This window comes from Phialemonium atrogriseum (genome assembly GCF_030411735.1).
Source record: "Phialemonium atrogriseum strain 8032-3 unplaced genomic scaffold QBC33scaffold_56, whole genome shotgun sequence".
In the NCBI taxonomy this organism is placed as follows: Eukaryota; Fungi; Ascomycota; class Sordariomycetes; order Cephalothecales; family Cephalothecaceae; genus Phialemonium; species Phialemonium atrogriseum.
The window spans coordinates 13,114-29,773 of record NW_026848193.1 but is presented as its reverse complement, the minus strand read 5'-3'; the positions used below and the strand labels follow the sequence as shown (position 1 = coordinate 29,773).

General features: G+C 52.3%; 7 protein-coding genes across 7 annotated transcripts; 4 read left to right on the top strand and 3 right to left on the bottom strand.

The window, feature by feature from the left end:
* Nucleotides 1-102: 102 nt before the first annotated feature.
* On the bottom strand, nucleotides 103-1,307 carry QBC33DRAFT_603882 (uncharacterized protein; the record flags this gene model as incomplete). Its single annotated transcript, XM_060432224.1, has 4 exons — nucleotides 103-149; nucleotides 212-842; nucleotides 901-1,092; nucleotides 1,152-1,307. The coding sequence occupies 4 exons, from the start codon at nucleotides 1,305-1,307 to the stop codon at nucleotides 103-105; spliced, it is 1,026 nt and encodes a 341-aa protein (XP_060277962.1).
* Nucleotides 1,308-2,375: 1,068 nt separating this feature from the next.
* QBC33DRAFT_462738 (uncharacterized protein) lies at nucleotides 2,376-2,716 on the top strand (the record flags this gene model as incomplete). Its single annotated transcript, XM_060425088.1, has 2 exons — nucleotides 2,376-2,588; nucleotides 2,636-2,716. 2 exons carry the CDS (start codon nucleotides 2,376-2,378, stop codon nucleotides 2,714-2,716), a joined length of 294 nt encoding a protein of 97 aa, XP_060277961.1.
* A 1,337-nt stretch (nucleotides 2,717-4,053) lies between these two features.
* On the bottom strand, nucleotides 4,054-4,987 carry QBC33DRAFT_582160 (uncharacterized protein; the record flags this gene model as incomplete). Its single annotated transcript, XM_060431322.1, has 4 exons — nucleotides 4,054-4,317; nucleotides 4,388-4,518; nucleotides 4,583-4,696; nucleotides 4,765-4,987. 4 exons carry the CDS (start codon nucleotides 4,985-4,987, stop codon nucleotides 4,054-4,056), a joined length of 732 nt encoding a protein of 243 aa, XP_060277960.1.
* Nucleotides 4,988-6,461: 1,474 nt separating this feature from the next.
* On the bottom strand, nucleotides 6,462-8,303 carry QBC33DRAFT_553336 (major facilitator superfamily domain-containing protein). Its single transcript, XM_060429395.1, has 3 exons — nucleotides 7,927-8,303; nucleotides 7,231-7,847; nucleotides 6,462-7,166 (listed from the first exon to the last, which is right to left on the bottom strand). Exons 1-3 carry the CDS (start codon nucleotides 8,207-8,209, stop codon nucleotides 6,606-6,608), a joined length of 1,461 nt encoding a protein of 486 aa, XP_060277959.1. The 5' UTR covers nucleotides 8,210-8,303; the 3' UTR covers nucleotides 6,462-6,605.
* A 525-nt stretch (nucleotides 8,304-8,828) lies between these two features.
* On the top strand, nucleotides 8,829-9,591 carry QBC33DRAFT_614681 (uncharacterized protein; the record flags this gene model as incomplete). The annotated part of the gene is made up of 4 exons (XM_060432604.1): nucleotides 8,829-8,849; nucleotides 8,884-8,955; nucleotides 8,989-9,342; nucleotides 9,426-9,591. 4 exons carry the CDS (start codon nucleotides 8,829-8,831, stop codon nucleotides 9,528-9,530), a joined length of 552 nt encoding a protein of 183 aa, XP_060277958.1. The 3' UTR covers nucleotides 9,531-9,591.
* A 2,413-nt stretch (nucleotides 9,592-12,004) lies between these two features.
* QBC33DRAFT_553331 (mitochondrial carrier domain-containing protein) lies at nucleotides 12,005-13,982 on the top strand. The gene is made up of 8 exons (XM_060429394.1): nucleotides 12,005-12,390; nucleotides 12,451-12,537; nucleotides 12,598-12,724; nucleotides 12,803-12,920; nucleotides 12,977-13,163; nucleotides 13,221-13,392; nucleotides 13,441-13,573; nucleotides 13,633-13,982. Exons 1-8 carry the CDS (start codon nucleotides 12,175-12,177, stop codon nucleotides 13,655-13,657), a joined length of 1,065 nt encoding a protein of 354 aa, XP_060277957.1. The 5' UTR covers nucleotides 12,005-12,174; the 3' UTR covers nucleotides 13,658-13,982.
* A 961-nt stretch (nucleotides 13,983-14,943) lies between these two features.
* Nucleotides 14,944-16,363, top strand: QBC33DRAFT_317411 (Intradiol ring-cleavage dioxygenase). The gene is made up of 2 exons (XM_060423555.1): nucleotides 14,944-15,442; nucleotides 15,562-16,363. The coding sequence occupies exons 1-2, from the start codon at nucleotides 15,156-15,158 to the stop codon at nucleotides 16,232-16,234; spliced, it is 960 nt and encodes a 319-aa protein (XP_060277956.1). The 5' UTR covers nucleotides 14,944-15,155; the 3' UTR covers nucleotides 16,235-16,363.
* The last annotated feature ends 297 nt before the right edge of the window (nucleotides 16,364-16,660 follow it).

Genomic DNA, 16,660 nt, shown 5'->3' with positions numbered 1-16,660 from the left:
ATAGCTAACCTACAAGCAACAAGCAACTGGGCAACCACAACAGGGCTGACCTGTGACAACTGCGAATCCAAGATCTGCTCTCCAAAGGGAACCTCCTCCTCCTTACATGGCCATGCCTTCCATGCCTTGGCCGGGGATCTCGGACAACCCTTCAAAAACAAAGGTTAGCCACGGGAACGCGTCATTAATCAGGAACGGGGATATGACTTACAGCCGTCGATATTCTCCTTGACCATGAGAGGAACGGTGCACTTGTTCTGCTGGGCGATACTCTGGGTCTTGAGCGTCGGAGCGCTGACGTAGGTATGAGCATCCATAGCCTTCTGGAGAGAGTTATCCTTCCAGCCGAACAGGTAATCGGCGTGGGTGGAATAGCCCGTCGTGTCGCCGCTGGACCAGAGGAACGGCTGGCTGCCGTCCTCCGGCCAATCGGCCTTGTTGTTGAAAGCGGAGGTATCCCATACGGTCTCCAGCATTAGCTGCGGGATCTTGACGGGGTGCGTGGCGGGGCAGGGGCCGCCGGACTCAAAGGTGCCGGATTCCGGGTATGCGACGTGGTCTTGATGGTTGGGCGAGTCCAGGTGGACGCCGTCCCAGCAGGTCGGGAAGCGATGGGTGGCCATGATCCCAGTTTTGCAAGTACCCGTGGGGAAGTCTAGAGTCTCGGGATTACGGGTGGCCTGGGATGCCATGCACGTATAGGTCAGCTGCCGGAAACTTCTGGCTTGGTCGCGGGTCCGGAAATCGTTGTTGCCAACAAGCATGCGGAAGCCGGGCTTGAAAGCCGTGACTGTTGATTTCTGTGCAGTGTCGAAGAGGGCGTCGCTCATGTAATAGACGACCTGGGAGTTCGAGTTAGACAGCTGGTATGCCAAGTCTCGTGCAACAGAAGTGCCTCACCATGCCGCCATTGGTACTCTCCATGCCCGCTTGCGGAATTTGCGGGACCCTGTGGTAAGAGCCATTCCTAGCACGGAAGAAGAGAACAGCGGTCCAGTAGTTGGAGAAGTCTTCAGAGAACTGGCAGGTCGTGCAAGTAGAAAGCGCCGGGAGATCGTGTGTGGCGGGATCCATCGACACGTTGAACGAGTCCTATTAGCCGTCAGCTATGAGCCTCATCTGGAAGCCACAAGGACCTGGGGTATAATTACGCCTCCGATGATCTGATGAAGATGGGGCGACGGGGACACGCCTGGGTTAACCAAGGGATCTATACGCTGGGTTGTCAGACTGGCGCAGCCGAATCGAAGCAGTGCGCTGGTGGGCGCGAACAGCCCGAAGGCGGCGGCGAATGTATTGCACTTCATCACGATTTCTGGATATCGGTTCGACGATGGTGGCCAGCGATGGAAGGAAAACGGGGAGTGGAGGGGACAGGCGGTGGTTATGACCCCCCCCCCTTTGATCACGGTGATTATCTGGCTATGACCAACTGCCGGGCAGTGATAGCAAAACAAGACTGAACCTTGGTCTCGACACCTAATAATTACCGTTCAATAATATAGCAGCATGTTTCTCGTAGCTAATATAGGTTTGTTTTGATTGCGGTTAATATTGACGAGGGCCAATAGTAGGGGAACTCCCATGATGAATAATTATTGGGGATAATAACAACCGGACACACCGGTCTGATTCCACTCTCTAATCTTTGCTAACAACAGCCAAGCCTGTCCATCAGAGGAGGTCCATCACCGGCACCTCTGACTTCGACGCCGCTCTAGCCCCATCATCGCCTAACTTTGGGAGGTGTCAATGCGGCCGAGTATTTACATTCTTCGTCAAGACGACCAAGAACTTAAGTACTATTGAGTGGGTAAAGGTCGGATCCTCTCCACCCGGGGAATTTATCACTCTCCACCCACCCCCAACTGCTGCCTGTAATTAATCTATATTTGGCTTAACTGCCGCCTCCAAAGCGTATTCTGCAGCCAGCGGCATCGCTTAGAAACAAGGGACGGAAAGGGAAGCTCGGTGCGTCTCGCCTCCAAGCAATTAAGCTCAGGCTTGCATTGACAACTACCAAGACCGCAGTGATTGGTCCCGGTTTCCCACCTCTGCCGGCCGCCCCCGCACTATAGCCTTTAGACGGGAAAAGGATTGCTTCCAGCGAATAGAGGTAACTATACTATTAAGTTTCCGTATAGTAAGGAAACATACATTTAATTAATACTGACGGTGTCGCCTAATATCGAATGCACCCCGAGGGCCAGACATATCGTCAACCAATAGGGTATATCTGATCTCATGTCGTCCAAATACCTACATAGTGCCGGCCCTGAATCTGTTGGCCGACATCCTTCTCTTGCGCTGACTTTTTCCCACTCCTCTGAAGACCCCCCTTGGTGGAATACCGCCTCTCCCCTGCCCTCACGATGATGAAGCTTTCACTCACGCTCATCGCCTTCTGGCTCGCCATGGCCCTTGGCCAAACGACGACGGTATGCACTGCAGACCTCGCAAGCACTGACGACTGTGCCGACGTCATCAACCCCATCGCCTGCTACAACCAATTCGGGTTTTCGGGCACGCGGACGCTGGCGTGTATCGACGGGAAGAACGATGCCGAAAGGTCTAGGAAGGCACGACGTGTCCCATCGCAAGTGAGAGGCCGGACCCTGCTAACCTCGTGGTGTAGGCGTGCCATTGCTGCAGCTGTGTGGGCACCCGAATGTGCACCTGGGTCACTCAGAATAACATCTGTAACGGGGTTAGTTAGTGGATGAGTGGCAGCGACCTCCCCAGCCGACAAGGGGAAAGAGAAGCATGTTACCAAAGAAGGGGCTAGCTTCTATGCTTGGGGGAGGCGAACTCGAGGTCCTTGAAGATCTTTGGTGTTTAGGGAGGGGGCTCTCAACGCGGCGGATTTGTACGCATGCTTGTCAAGATGCATGTACTGTACCTATAGACAAGCATCAGAGGCCGCAGTGGCTGCCAAATCAAATGAATTGTAGCGTGCATGGGAATGGCTTGTGCTAATTAGGAGCAGAGTAATTATCCCTGGAATCTCGAAGATCTGACATTGCACGAAGTCTTTTTGAGGAGAATGGTTATCAAATAAAGAAGATCTTCCATGTTCTGCCAATGACCGGCACTTGCAATTGAGTTATTATCAGCAGCAACACGGCTCATGATGTTATTGCGATGGTGATCGATCCTCAGGGGAGGTAAGCCTCATGCAAGCTGCAGGGACCCCTCAGGCTAATGTAGTAATCCCTTGGGTAGATGGCCTTGGCGCTTTCATTCCCGCTATCGAGGAAAGTGTTGGGTGCAAATATCTAGGTGTGGCACGTCATCACTATAGCAGAGAACGCTCATACCAAGCAAGGTATGTGGGATCCTATCGCTGATCGCGTAGAAGGCGTAAAACTTGGTATTTGAGTCCGTCAACAGTGAGGTCCTCCAGATGCACAGCCCATGTTCCATCTGACTCCTCGCTCTCGACCTGGACCGGCCACTCCGCAATGTTGAGCCGCTCTATGGTTGCGTGGAGACAGGATCGGCGCGAGTCGACGACACGTAGGTCCTGGAGCCTGTCAAATCAGGCTTTGGACGTCTTGGATCAAGTCGCAAAATCTCATTCGGTCATTGATGACCCAAAGCGTCTTCTAGAGAACATCCTGCTGCGACTGCATCATTCCTTTGCCTGTTTTTGAGCTTCGGATTCGAAAGTTGCCAACGGCCGTGGCGAATGTCCGACTACTATGGTTCTGGTGGACCGATGGGCTTCATTGCCGACTCAGGGTTAATACCTTACGAATTGCGAGGTTTCACCCGTGAGCAGAGTAGAAGTCACAATTTTCCTTCGGCACGCGTTGGATGGCAACACAAGGAACATATTTGGGAGATGGACGTTGTGGGTTAGGTGTGAGGCGTGACTCCTGGGTGGCTCGAGCAAGATATGAAGTGTGCAGGTCAAATCTTTATGATAGGCTAACCTTGCGTCTGATAATTAGAACGCTGCTTCCTTTGCTTCTCCAAAATGCGAGAACAAGTTCGCGCGGGACTACGATTATTTGGCTGCTTACATCTATCAAGACACAAGCCAAGCCCATCTCAGAGCGTTGCCTCATCCGGCAAATTGTTCCTCCACTTCATCGTCGCGTGCTCGTTCGCCCATTCCAGCAATGCATCGTAATCCGTGCACTCATGCTTCGAGCCCCAGCCCGGGCCAAGCTCGGTATCCCCCTCTAGAGTCGTGTCTGCAGCACACATGATGGACTGACGGAGGTAGTCGAAGCAGTGGGCTGAGTGATGGGCGACTTCTTCTGTCAACTCGACACCGGCAAATCCGGTTTGGAAGTGTCGTACGATGTAGGACTGGCAAGACTAGTCAGGAGAAAGCTCTTGGCTAATTCGCCTACCACACTTGGGAATGGACGAGACATACTAGGCAGTGAAGTTGGTGGTAAACAGACATCATGTAGCCTGGCCCATCGGAGGTACGATTCACTGGCGTGATGTACGGTTTTGGCAGATCATAAGAAGCTGCATCGTGAAACTGGACATATCCCCTGCTGGCTGAGCGAGACACCATCCCGTCAGCCTCATTTGTCGATCGTGGCTAAAGAGCTCGCTCACTTACCCGAGCTTAACTCGATCCAGTTGTGGAGCGTATGAAGAGTGTCCTTCTCGTCAAAGAACATGTCCCCGTGCATGTACTTTGGATCCTCAGCGAACGTGTACACCTTTCGGGGAACTTTTGCGTTTTGCGTTGCCTTGTTAGCAACTGAATCAGGCTTCCCGGGTCACTGGAGGAAAACATACGCCTTGGTACCGGAGATGGCTTGGACGTGCCCTTGTTGAGCACTAGCGGACGGATCAGAAGGACAGCTATGGTGATTGCCATCAGGGCCTCCACAATCCATCGCAAATGCGACGTCGCCTTTTGCGGACTCCCCGTCGTGGACTGAGAGATATCATGGTTGATTCCAGATTGTCCAAGAAACGCCTGCTGCTCCTCATCCTCTTCACCTTTGCTGCGGTCCATGGCGAGCTGCGGCTCAGGGCCACTGGAAACGAAAGAATTAATTCTAGAGAGCAAAGCGTGGAAGCTTTGACTAGAGAGCGGATAGGGAAAAGACGGCTTGGGTTGCATTGCCCGCTCTTTAGGCTGTACAGGATAAATTAATGGGAGAAAATGGTTGGCTGGATTCCCTCCGAGACTCTCCACCTACCGCAGCGAGGTCCCATCGAATAGAGCATAACTACACGTGTACAGCGGTAGGTCTTGAGTTCATCATAGAGCACTCTCGGGCCTTCAAAAGCGGGCGGGGAGCCGCCGCTACTCTCTCCGCTTTCTCGTGCTCGGAAAATGGTGCTAGCCGGGTGCAAATCTCGGGATGATGCGCCGGCCCCAAGACGGCGGCCGCTCACGTGGCTAGAATGTGGCTGGTGGGAGGGACCACGTGCTGCATATTGTTTGGGGAAGAAGTCGGAAGGAAGAGCACCGAAAGCATTGGAGCCAGATCATCCGGATCCGGCTAACCTGTCCACAAAATAAACTGCTAAACTGTAATTGCCTCTGGTTCTATAACTTTGTCGGTCGCGGATAGTGGACGGAGATGGACCTGAGTGCGGAACCCTGGCGAGCTCCGATGTCAAGTTGGGCCTACGTTGGAGACCGGGATGCCGAGTTTGAGGACCTCGAGACAGTTGAGGTGGGCCAGATCTCTGAGTCAATCATCTAAAAACGGTCACAGGAACAATTCGGTGCTGCAAGAATTGTTCTATCGGAAAGAAGAGGAAATTGCCGCAGACTCTCTTTGCCTGATCGCAGCGACGACGCGAGTATTTTGGGATGGATAGGTTATAGCAGGAGCGCCCATCGTCTAATATCCCCGTCATTTCAGAGGGTGACCAGGTTCTGTACTAATTATGCCGAGCTTCTCCACACAAGGCCTGCCCATCCTGGCAAAGCGCGTGTCCGAGACACTCAAGTCAGTAGGAGTGTGGGTGGCTTGGCTCCAAGCCCAAGTACCTAACCTCGACGATCTCGATGTCAAGAGTGTCGTGGCAGCCGAATCTGGGAAGAGAGGAAACACATCAACATTTGCTCGTTGACTCGTTCGCCCGCGTGGCAACATGAGTAGACAGAAAAAGGCGAGAGAAAAGACTCACTTCTTGAGAACCAGCCAAGTCTCGCGGATAATCTCGCCAGCGCGCTCAACGGTTGTCGAGCCGGGATTAACGGCGATGAAAATCGTGTTACGGCCGTAGTTTGGGACAGGACACTCAGGGCCGTTGTCAATGACTGGGCGAAACAGGGCCACCAGGGACCAGCGGTCGGCAGCAAGCAAGGCCCAGATGTATTCGCGCATCGGTTTGCTGTCGCCGACTGGCGTGCTCCAGATGCGGCGAATACTGGAAGTGCAAGGTCGTGAGGAAGATTTGGCTTCTTCAGCGTGGTGGGTGCTGTAATTATTTATATCTTGGTGCGCAAACAGTGAATCCAAGAGCCAGTAGCCGAGTCTAGTGAATTAAGCTCAAGCTCAGGCAGGTAAAGTGAATACAGACGTAGCCAGTGCGTATATCCAGGCGCTTACTGATTAATTACCTATGTCAAGATAGATACCGAAACTTAAGCACACCAACATCCTGTTCCATAATTACATCTTCGCCAACCACCTCCCCCCATCTCGCACCGTCCGCGCGACCTTGGCACAACACACCAGCGCCGCCCCCAGCAGCAGCAGACAAGCGCCGTATGCCTGAGCACCTCGATATGTCCCGCCCGCCCGAGTGATGATAGCCCCCGCAACCGGCGGGCCGACCAGCACAGAGAGGCTAGACACAGCCATGGCCATTCCGATGCGGGCACCCGTGTTGCGCACGTCCCGACGGCCGACCGACATGGCGCCGGCGGGGAACAGGGCCAGCAGGGCGCTGCCGGCGAGGGCGTAGACGGTCGTCCACGCGTAGACGCCCGCCGGGTTGTGGACTCCCATCCAGCCCAGGTTGCAGATGCCGCTGGCGAGGATGGCCGGGATCATGACGTTGATGGGCCCGATGGCGTCGGCTAGGCGGGAGGGAATGAGGCGGCCGAAGACGCTGACGCCGTTGAAGATGAGGAGGAGGTTTAGTGAGTCCGGATATGATAGGGGAGGGGTGATTTGCGACCGACTGAATTGTGGGAGGTAGTAGAGGGCCACGTAGGTACCGGCAAGGCTCTGCGGTGGGTGTTAACGTTAACTAGGATAAGGGGCGAAGTCTTCTCGGGAAGTCATCACTTACAAACAGCAGACCTACCGCGTACAAGAGAAAGTCCAGCTCCTTCAATGTGGCCCAGTCGATTAGCGGCCCAGAGGTCTTCGTCTGGATCCGCGGCCGGGCAACGATATTGACCATGATCGTCGTCGCAAGTTGCAGGAATGCCATGGATCGCAAGGCCCAGCCAAACCCGATTGCAGGAAGCAGCTGTCGCGCCATGGCGGGATAGATCAAACCGCCTGTAACATTGCCGCAGGTGACGATGCCGACGGCCAAAGCCCTCCGCTTGGAAAAGTATGTTGACGTAACAGACAGCATGGGGCAGCAGAGAAATCCAGCCGCCGTGCCGATGACGATGCCCTGAGCAAGCATCAACTGCCAGTATTGGGTGCAAAACGATGTTGCGAAGGCACCTAGCGCCTGGAGGGCAGTCCCTATGCCAATTGTCAAGCGGAAATACCCTGCATCACTGAGGCGCCCGGAGAAGACTCCCAGGAAGTTGGCAAGGAAGATCTGCAACGAGCCAATCCACGAGATCTGCGACGGGGGGATCTCGAGAAAGTCGGTATAGTATGCCTGGAAGATGCCAAACGAGTTTATCACCCCCCACGTATTTGCAATGACGATGTGGGCACATATACCTGGTGTCGTGCAACCCTTGTTATTAACAGCGTGAAGTGCCGGCTCGGGGCGCGGCGGGTTGAGACGAGGTTGACTCACACGTTGACCAGGCCCTGAAACCGCCGTCTGGTGGTGGGAGAGACTGTTGACTCGCCCCTGTCAATTGCCTACTAATCACGCCGTCGCCAGTTGCATCGGGTTCAAGTTCAGACAAGGGTTGCCCCAAATCCCCGTGTTCTACATGAGTATCCTGGTTGGGTGCAGCATGCTTCTCATCGATTGTGTTGCCGCCAGTGCGATGGTCCAGGGCCGGGTGTCCGTCTTCGTGACCTGGGGCGCCTGCATCGTTGCTCTTTTCGCGAGGTGCCATGATATTGAACATGGCATAGCGTGGATATGAAAAAATGAGCCTCGCTGGCAGAGAAAGCCTTCTGAAATTCAGTGCTTGAGACTCCTCGTGTATATAGGCGTCTTGGCGGGACCGGAGAATGTTTTCCATGACTCACAGCAACCCCAGTCCCTAGCTTACGCCCGTTAAAGCCGCGAATAAGATTCATCGCAAAGTTTCCTGCCTTGTAATTACACCTCTCATAATTACCAGGTAGGTTCAGTATTGTTGATCACGCTCGAATCTCAAATTTTTGTATCTGGGTCTAGGTTTGTCTGATCATAATTAATCCTCTGCAAAATTAGCTTCAGCTTTCTCGGCACGTCTCAGGTCTAGACCTCCCGGCTTTGCCTGCCGAACTGGTGGATTGGTTACGTTATCCACCGGGAGGACTCGGACCAGCGCCACATTTCGGAAAGGAGAGCCAAGTGATTTCCCTACAGGGGCTGCTTTGCATTCGAGTACTTCAGAGCCTGGATTTCTTCAGTCTGATCTCTCTCCTCAGCCCGGTCTCTCTCCCTCCTATTGTTCCCTCTGCATCATTACCCGCCCTCCAATGTAGGAATAACTATCAAATTGCCCCTTATTATGTAATTCCGTCCAGACCTCCGCCATGTCTCCCAAGCCCACCCTCGTCTTCGTGCCCGTCGCATGGCACAGCAGTACAGAGATGCATCGCCGTAGAACTCCCAACAACACAGTCAAACCGCGCCGCAAACTTCTCCAATGACGTTAGGGCCGTCCACCAGGCCATCGAATCGGAGACCACCTAGGGCCGAGACGTCGTGGTCGTGGTCCATTCCTACGGCGGCGCCGTTGGTCTCAGCGGCATCAGGGGCCTAACCCGGCCCAAGGGGCCACCCGAGGCCTCCTCCTCGGGCCACGTCATTGGTATCGTCGTCATGGCCACCGGCTTTATGCCTACCGGGGTCGGCTTCCTCGAAGGCTTTGGCGGCAAGCCGCCGCCGATCTGGAAGTTGGATGAGGAGAGAGGCTTGGCTGTCATCACGGTCGATCAGAGGGAGCTGCTGTACCACGACCTCCCAAAGGAGGAGGGCGATGACTGGGGCTCGAAGCCGGGAGACCAGTCTCTGCAAGCATTTACGGATGGCACCAATGCCTATGCTGTTGGCTGGATGTACCGGTCCGGTATTTGGCGACCTTGGAGGACAAGGCGTTGCCAGTTGAGACGCAGAGGGTCCTTGTTTAGATGGCTAAAGATGCTGGAGCAGATGTGACGGTGCGAGGGATTGATAGTAGTCACTCGCCCATGTTGAGCAATGGAGTAGCTAAGCCAGCCAAGCTACATCTGTAACATAGGCAGTTATACATATCTTCACTCTAACTAAATGGAAATTACAGGGGTAAAGGGGGGCGGCCTGTGCGCGGTCATTACAACAAAGTACTGCACCTCGCAGATGGGACTGACTGTATTCTCCTCTTTTTTTGAGGCGGCCTCGTCTTGATGACGCCTTGGGCCTCGGCTCTCTCGACTAGCCTCCTCAGCGGCGGTGAGAGCGACTTGTTCCAATCCTGCAAGCGTGAAGCTGCAGTTGATGATCTAGACGCCCTCGCCGACGGCGTTGACCATGATGGCCGTCTCAGCGCGATATTTTTCGACAATGGAGAAATAACCTCATAGGATCTTCCCTGGCGTCTGGTCAAACAGGATATGAACACGTGTGGCGTCTCTCTCTCGCTGCTTCAATGGGTTAAGGATGCCAAGCAGACCCAGAGAAGCATGCCTTTGGCATTTTCCTTGAGTATGTCACCGAAGTTGAATAATATAACCGTTTTTCCATAGGTCCTCCGGCTCCTACTTGGAGAGCTAGACTGTCTGGCTGATAGTAAAGCGCTGGAAGTCTATATGTGACATCTTAGACTTAATGCGGAGCTGCTGACTGAAGCAGGCAAAGCCCCATTAGATCTACTATTTTTCCTATGCAGAGATGAGTCACAGCATGGTAGCTAGACCTGTTAAGCAACTTGTTGCCATTGCTAGCTTAACAAGCTTTGAGTCAGATTAGGCAGTTGAGGCGATTGTCGCACTCGTGGACCATTACAAGTCCCAAAGGTGGCTACACGGTTGTCGCGTTGTCAGGTTGTCATCTTGCGCGCCCTGACATGAATAAATAATCTCAAAGCCGGCATCATATCGTATGGTTTGAAGGGTATAACATTACCATCATCGAGGTAGGCGGCGTCTCCCACGAAGGCCTTGGAAACCCCATAGATTTCTGGAAAACAAGACACTTGACTATGGCGAGAGTTTGGCCGCCCTAATGTACACTCCTCTTCAAAACAGTTCCCGTTCAGTGCTCTAGCTCTGTATGAGCAGCAAGGCGGTTAAATAACTCAAACTCCATGCGGTCAGCAGCCCTAAACCCCTCTCTAATGTGCGTCAACATATCCAATCCCTCAGGGAAGTCATGCCCAAAGACAGGCTCGCCAGTTTCTCGCATATTCGCAAGGACAGACTGGCGGAAGAGCCACCGGGCAAGCTTAGGAGCTGGCCTCCGCTCATCGTCTAGGAGTCGGGAGTCCAGACAGGTACCAGAAACAGAGGGTGAGTCTGTTAGAAGGAGGACAATCTTGTAGTTATCCCAGTATTGTTAGCCAAAGAGGTATAAAATAAAGACAAGAACAGGGTACAAACTTACGTCAGGGTTGATGGAAAATACGTTGTGATCAAAAGCTGTGCGTAAGCCGCTGTCAAGCAGTAGGCCGTTCTGAACCGAGTTGATAGACCCTCTACTGTCTGGCAAAATAGTGATCCATCAGCCAAGGAAATTTCTCCAGGGGCATGTGCTATATGCTCTGCGGGCAGGCGGTTTGTGTATTACAGGTGGCAGTTGCCTATTGCTGTTGCCTATTGCTGTCGCTGGCTATTCCTATAGCTGTTTCTGTCTATGGCTCTTACCGTCATCACTCTTGCGGTTACTATCTATCCCTCTTGCTATCTATCGCTCTTGCTGTTGCTGGAAATAGAAAAGATGACAGCGATGCAGCTGTTGAACTTGCCACCTGCCCGTAGAGCAAATGGCGCATACCTGCAGAGAAATTCCCTCGGCCAAATTGGTGATAAGGAAAATATGTGCAGCCTCAAAGCTAAATCATATATCAATATCAGCTAAGAGATTCTCTCTCTTCGACACGGCACAGCGGCGATCTCGTTGTCGTACGTCATTCCTAAAGCACTCGACCCAGGATCCTCCACTAAGGGATTCGATGTGGGCGATGGCGTTCTTGTTGTTGACTTCAATAGTCCATCGGCGGCGACAAGCTGTGGTGCAGCATTTCCTGGGAGGCCGGGGTGCCATATTTGCCATACTTCTCGAGAGGGTGCTCGAGAGGGTGTTTGACATCGTTGTGTACCTATGGCTTTGTCTTCCTGGCCGGCCCAAGGCACTGTATCTGACCAGTCGGGCGTCCACGAGGAGAGCCTAGCTCAATTTGGCCAGTTCCGAAAAGAAGTCTTAATTAATCAGGAAAGCAGCTCAAGGAAGGTCTTTGTTACGAGAGGGTGTACTTATCAAGAATGCAGCTCTTGTGGTATCTTGAAGACGGCAGTACTTTACCAACCATTGGGCGGAATCTTGTTGCAGGGGCTGTGTCGAGCAGGAGAGCTGGCGGCTCTTTTGTGGATTTTGTTGGGAACGCTGTACCGGGCCAAATCGGAGTTTATTGTGACACTGGTTGCGAATGCGGAGGTGAGCATGCGCCATAGCCGTCGGCATTGCATCATGTCTGTGTGACCAATCCGAATGGCAATATCCAAACCTCCGCCAACTTTGAATCACGTCACGAAAGAAACTTCTCTCGCATTTGTCAGCTAATTAAAGCAGCTGGAGACACTTTAGCTGCTTTTGCAAACTTCGACCATATCCAAACTCAATTGTACAACACAGCACCATCAACCCAGACCCATTGACTCTCCAAACACCGCCAAGACCAACACTATGGCTCACGTGGGTGATCTAGAGAGTCAAACAAACCACCATGAGGAAACACCTCTGCTTAACGAAGAGCAATTGGATCAACATCAAGTCGATCAAAAGCAGCCCCAGAAGAGGCGGCGTAGCTGGTACCTCTGGAGAATATTCTGGGCTGTCGTTGCCATTGTCATCTTAACTGTCTTTATCAAGGGCTGGATTGACGCAGGCAGCGATGTTGATGTTGGTGCTATGATGAATTATTCGATTTATGTCTAGCTAACGTTTTGTCCTGGATCATAGTTTGATCTAAAAGATGCACTCGAGAGAGCAATTGGCGGTGGCCTAAGCGGTGCTGCAGCCATGGTTCTACAAGTCGTGCTTCTGATGGTATTGACTCACCCTCTCTTATCATCTCTTCCAACTACAACTAAACACCCATAATCTTAGCCACTTCGAACGGTTATGAACTATCAATACCGTTTTGGGACCTCCTTCACCAGCGCAACTCAGACACTCTACAACGACGGAGGATGCCGCCGCTACTATCAAGGCATCGCAGCTGCACTTGTCCAAGGTACGTGGTTGCCCTTCTTTTTCCAATTCCCAGTCTTACGACATCTGGGTTGATGAACTCAACATTTGAGCTGCATAGGACCTGCGGCGAGATTTGGAGACACGGCGGCAAACGCCGGAATCCTTGCATTATTACAATCAAATTCATATTTGAAACAACTTCCATTGCTTGTGAAAACGGTTTTCGCCTCTCTTTGGTATGAACCCATTTGCCCTATCAATGTCACTCGCATGCTGATATGTCGATGTCAAGCGCTGCTGGTTTCCGAATGATCCTCACTCCCATTGATACCCTGAAGACTACCCTCCAGGCGCAAGGCGCCAGTGGGACTTCCTTGCTTCGCCAACGCGTCAAGAGGCACGGCGTAACAAGTCTGTGGTGGGGGGCATTCGCCACTGCAGGTGCAACATTCGTCGGACACTATCCCTGGTTTGCTACGGTAAGCTCGGCTCCTTAATCTCATACACAAACTATTAATCTGCTCACATTGCCAAAGTACAATTCGTTGAGCGAAGCTATCGAAGAGCCACCAAAGGATGAGCTATTCCTATGGTTGCTGCGCTTAGCCTTCATCGGATTTGTCGCGTCCATCGTTTCTGACTCCATATCCAACTCTTTAAGGGTGGTGAAGACCTACCGCCAGGTTAATGACACCAAAGTCTCATATGGTAAGAGCTTGCCTTTTTTACAAAGGCCTTCTTACTAAATGTATCTAGCCGAGGCCGTAAGGCTGGTGGTTCGGGATGACGGGATATCTGGACTTTTTGGGCGAGGACTTTCAACTCGTATCTTATGTAACGGTCTCCAGGGACTGCTATTTTCCATCTTGTGGAAGCTATTCCTCGACTTGTGAGTTAATCTACACACCTCAAGGCGTGGAATTTCGGCCGATCTAACCCATTCCTTAGCTGGGAGCAGAAAACAAGCACCTAACAGAAATCGCAAGCGAGTTCATGTGGCAAGTCAATGGGTTTATTGCTTGGATCCTTTCTAGGTTTCGTGAGATTATGGGATTATGCCGACTTGTGATATTAGGTAGGCATTTCCATGTCTACTGCTTTCTCCGGGAGACTAATTAGTGCTGCGTCTCCGCTTCCTCTTTTGCTTCTGCTCCTTCTCCCTGGGATTAACTACCCTGACAGAGGAGTGGCACTCTGATCTGTTGTACTCAGAGGTAGAAGAAGACCTTCCTTGAGACATTCAAATAGCCAGGCACGGACAAGCCACATCGCTCCAATCCTGCCAAAGCTGAAAAGGGGTTAAAATTAACCAGCTTTCCCCTCGTAGCCTGATCTTCAAGGTAGCTACTGCAAGTGTTTGCGCGCTTTGATCAATCTCCTGATCGTATTCATCATGGTCATGTGTAACACCAGGATGTCGGTGGTCGCGGTTCTTGAATCCAAGACGGTGATGGCGGCGGCTGCTTCCCCAGTCTAGCTTACTGGCAATATCCTCGGCAGACGATCCCGGTGTCCTTTCACACTAACTGTCCGTATATGATGTGACTTTTTGAATATCTCGAAAAAGCTTACTGTAACGAGTGTACCGTGGACGGGCTTCTGTTAGCTAGCGAGAGGCGGCATCCTTATTTTCCGACTACTGTAGCCGTTATTCTGCGGAGTCTGTCAGGCACGGACCATCATGACGTCAGGGTGATGAGGTGCATGTGCTGCACTTCGGAAATTCTTATTACCGTCACCACGTGATACCTGGACGTTGAACGGATCACGGGACTACTTGGTTAGGGTGGGAAAGGTATTACCCGTGGGATGGGACTGTCCAATCACATTCTGGTAAATTCAAATCTTGCAGGTCTCCCCGCATTCGAATGCCAGATTAAACCCGCTTACCCATCGGATAAGGACACGTGCCGAATGGCTTTGCCAGCCGAGTCTCCGCATTCGCGACCGAACAAGGGTCCCCGCACCAAGTCGAGTCTGGAAAGGGGAACAATGATAATCCCCAGGCAAAAACGAGAGATGCAAGCACTTTCCAAGCGGTAAATTCCTTGATTTGCCTTCATCGTCAAAATTATGTGCAGACTTAACGGAAGCATGGATATGTGATTTTCCCACAGCTCTAGATGAACAGAGCAGAGTTCCCCAAGTCTGGGTGCAGATGTGGAGTCGGCTGGTAAGACGGCATGTGGGAACCCACAACACCCTAACCATGGCTTTATGTTTCTCCAATTGCTCCAGATAACTAGCGTAAAGTTCCGCCCAATGGTGAAAAAAGTACCGAACTTTGCTGCGGGAACATACGACTCATGACTTCATGCGTAGGTAGTTATTCCTAGTTCCGGTAGTCCCAGCGCCTACAATCAATACTTAAACTCGGGGCCTCCTCTTTTGCTCCGTTTACTCGTTTTCAAGAAGGAAGCACGAAAACAGCCATCTTCCTTCCCACGCCAAATAAAACCAATACCGTCATCATGGCTACCAACGGCGCCAACAGCACCAATGGTGCAAAGGACAACTCCAGCAAATTCGACCCCAACTTCACACAACATGTCATTGACCTTATGAGCCCCGAGACAAAACCCAGACACCGAGAAGTCCTCTCGTCTTTGATTAAGCATTTGCACGACTTTTGCCGAGAGGTCGAGCTCACGCAAGAGGAATGGATTATCGGTGTCAACTACGTCAACGCTATCGGCCAAGCCTACAGGAAGAACCGAAATGAAGCGTGGAGGGTGTGCGATATCCTGGGTGTCGAATCGTGAGTAAATATCCTTTTCTTGCGTCATTTTAGCGACGATGACCACCGTTTTTGGCGGGGCGCAACAAAATCATTCCCGTCAAAGAGGATTCAACCAATGGCTGACAACCCCTGTCCAGTCTCGTCGACGAGATCAACCACACGGTCGTGACCGAGAAAGACCTCTCTCCCACATCCTCGGCCATCCTCGGGCCTTTCTGGTCCCCCGATACCCCGTTCCGGGACCTCGGCAGCAGCGTTGTCCAGGACATGCCAAAAGATGGGCAGTTCACATTCTTCCATGGTGTCATCAAGGACGCCGAGACCGGCAAAGGTATCCCGGACGCCGTCTTCGACATGTGGCAGGCCAGCACCAACGGCAAGTACGACACCTTCGACCCCGAGAACCAATCCCGCCACAACCTGCGGGGCAAGTTCCGCACCGACGAGAACGGCAAGTTCTGGTTCTACTGCCTGAAGCCGACCGAGTACGCCATCGACACCACTGGCCCCTCGGCGGATCTGCTCAAGATCATGGGCCGCCACCCCTACCGCCCCGCCCACATCCACATGATGGTCACCCATCCCGAATACATCGGCGTGACCGCTCAGCTATACCCGAATGACGACCCATACCTTGAGACCGACACCGTCTCTGCTGTCAAGGACGACCTGCTCTTGGACTTCAAGCCCATCCAAAACGATCCCAAGGGCGCCACCCTCGAGGTCGAGTACGACGTTCGCCTGCTCTCGAAAAAGTTCAAGCCAGATTCCACGATGTTGATGCAGAACGCAAACCAGGACAAGTTTTGATTTTTTTTTAAGATTAGCTAGTTTGATATTTCGCGGGGCATATTCCGATTTTGTTTGTACATATACAGGGTTGCAAATTAGTCTTGGTTAATCCAGTCTATACTGTACAATGACTCCCTTTTCCCTTGAGAGATGTATCGTCCGTTCCGATTATTGTGATTTTCTAGAGATGTCTCGAGATAACTCGACAATGGCACAACAGCGGGGATGCTCGTCCTGGTCCTTTTGACACTCCCTTGGTCACTAAAACAAGCCTTGTCACTTTCTCTTGAGCCTATAAATGGCTGAAACAACAGCATCTGCGGTGATAGGCATCGTATGGCTTGTTTCGGGAAAATTCTCTCCAAACGTGGGAAAGCTGTCTACCATGCCAAGGAGGTGAATGTCAAGCGCTGGACCAAAGTATATTAGGCGACATACTTCCCC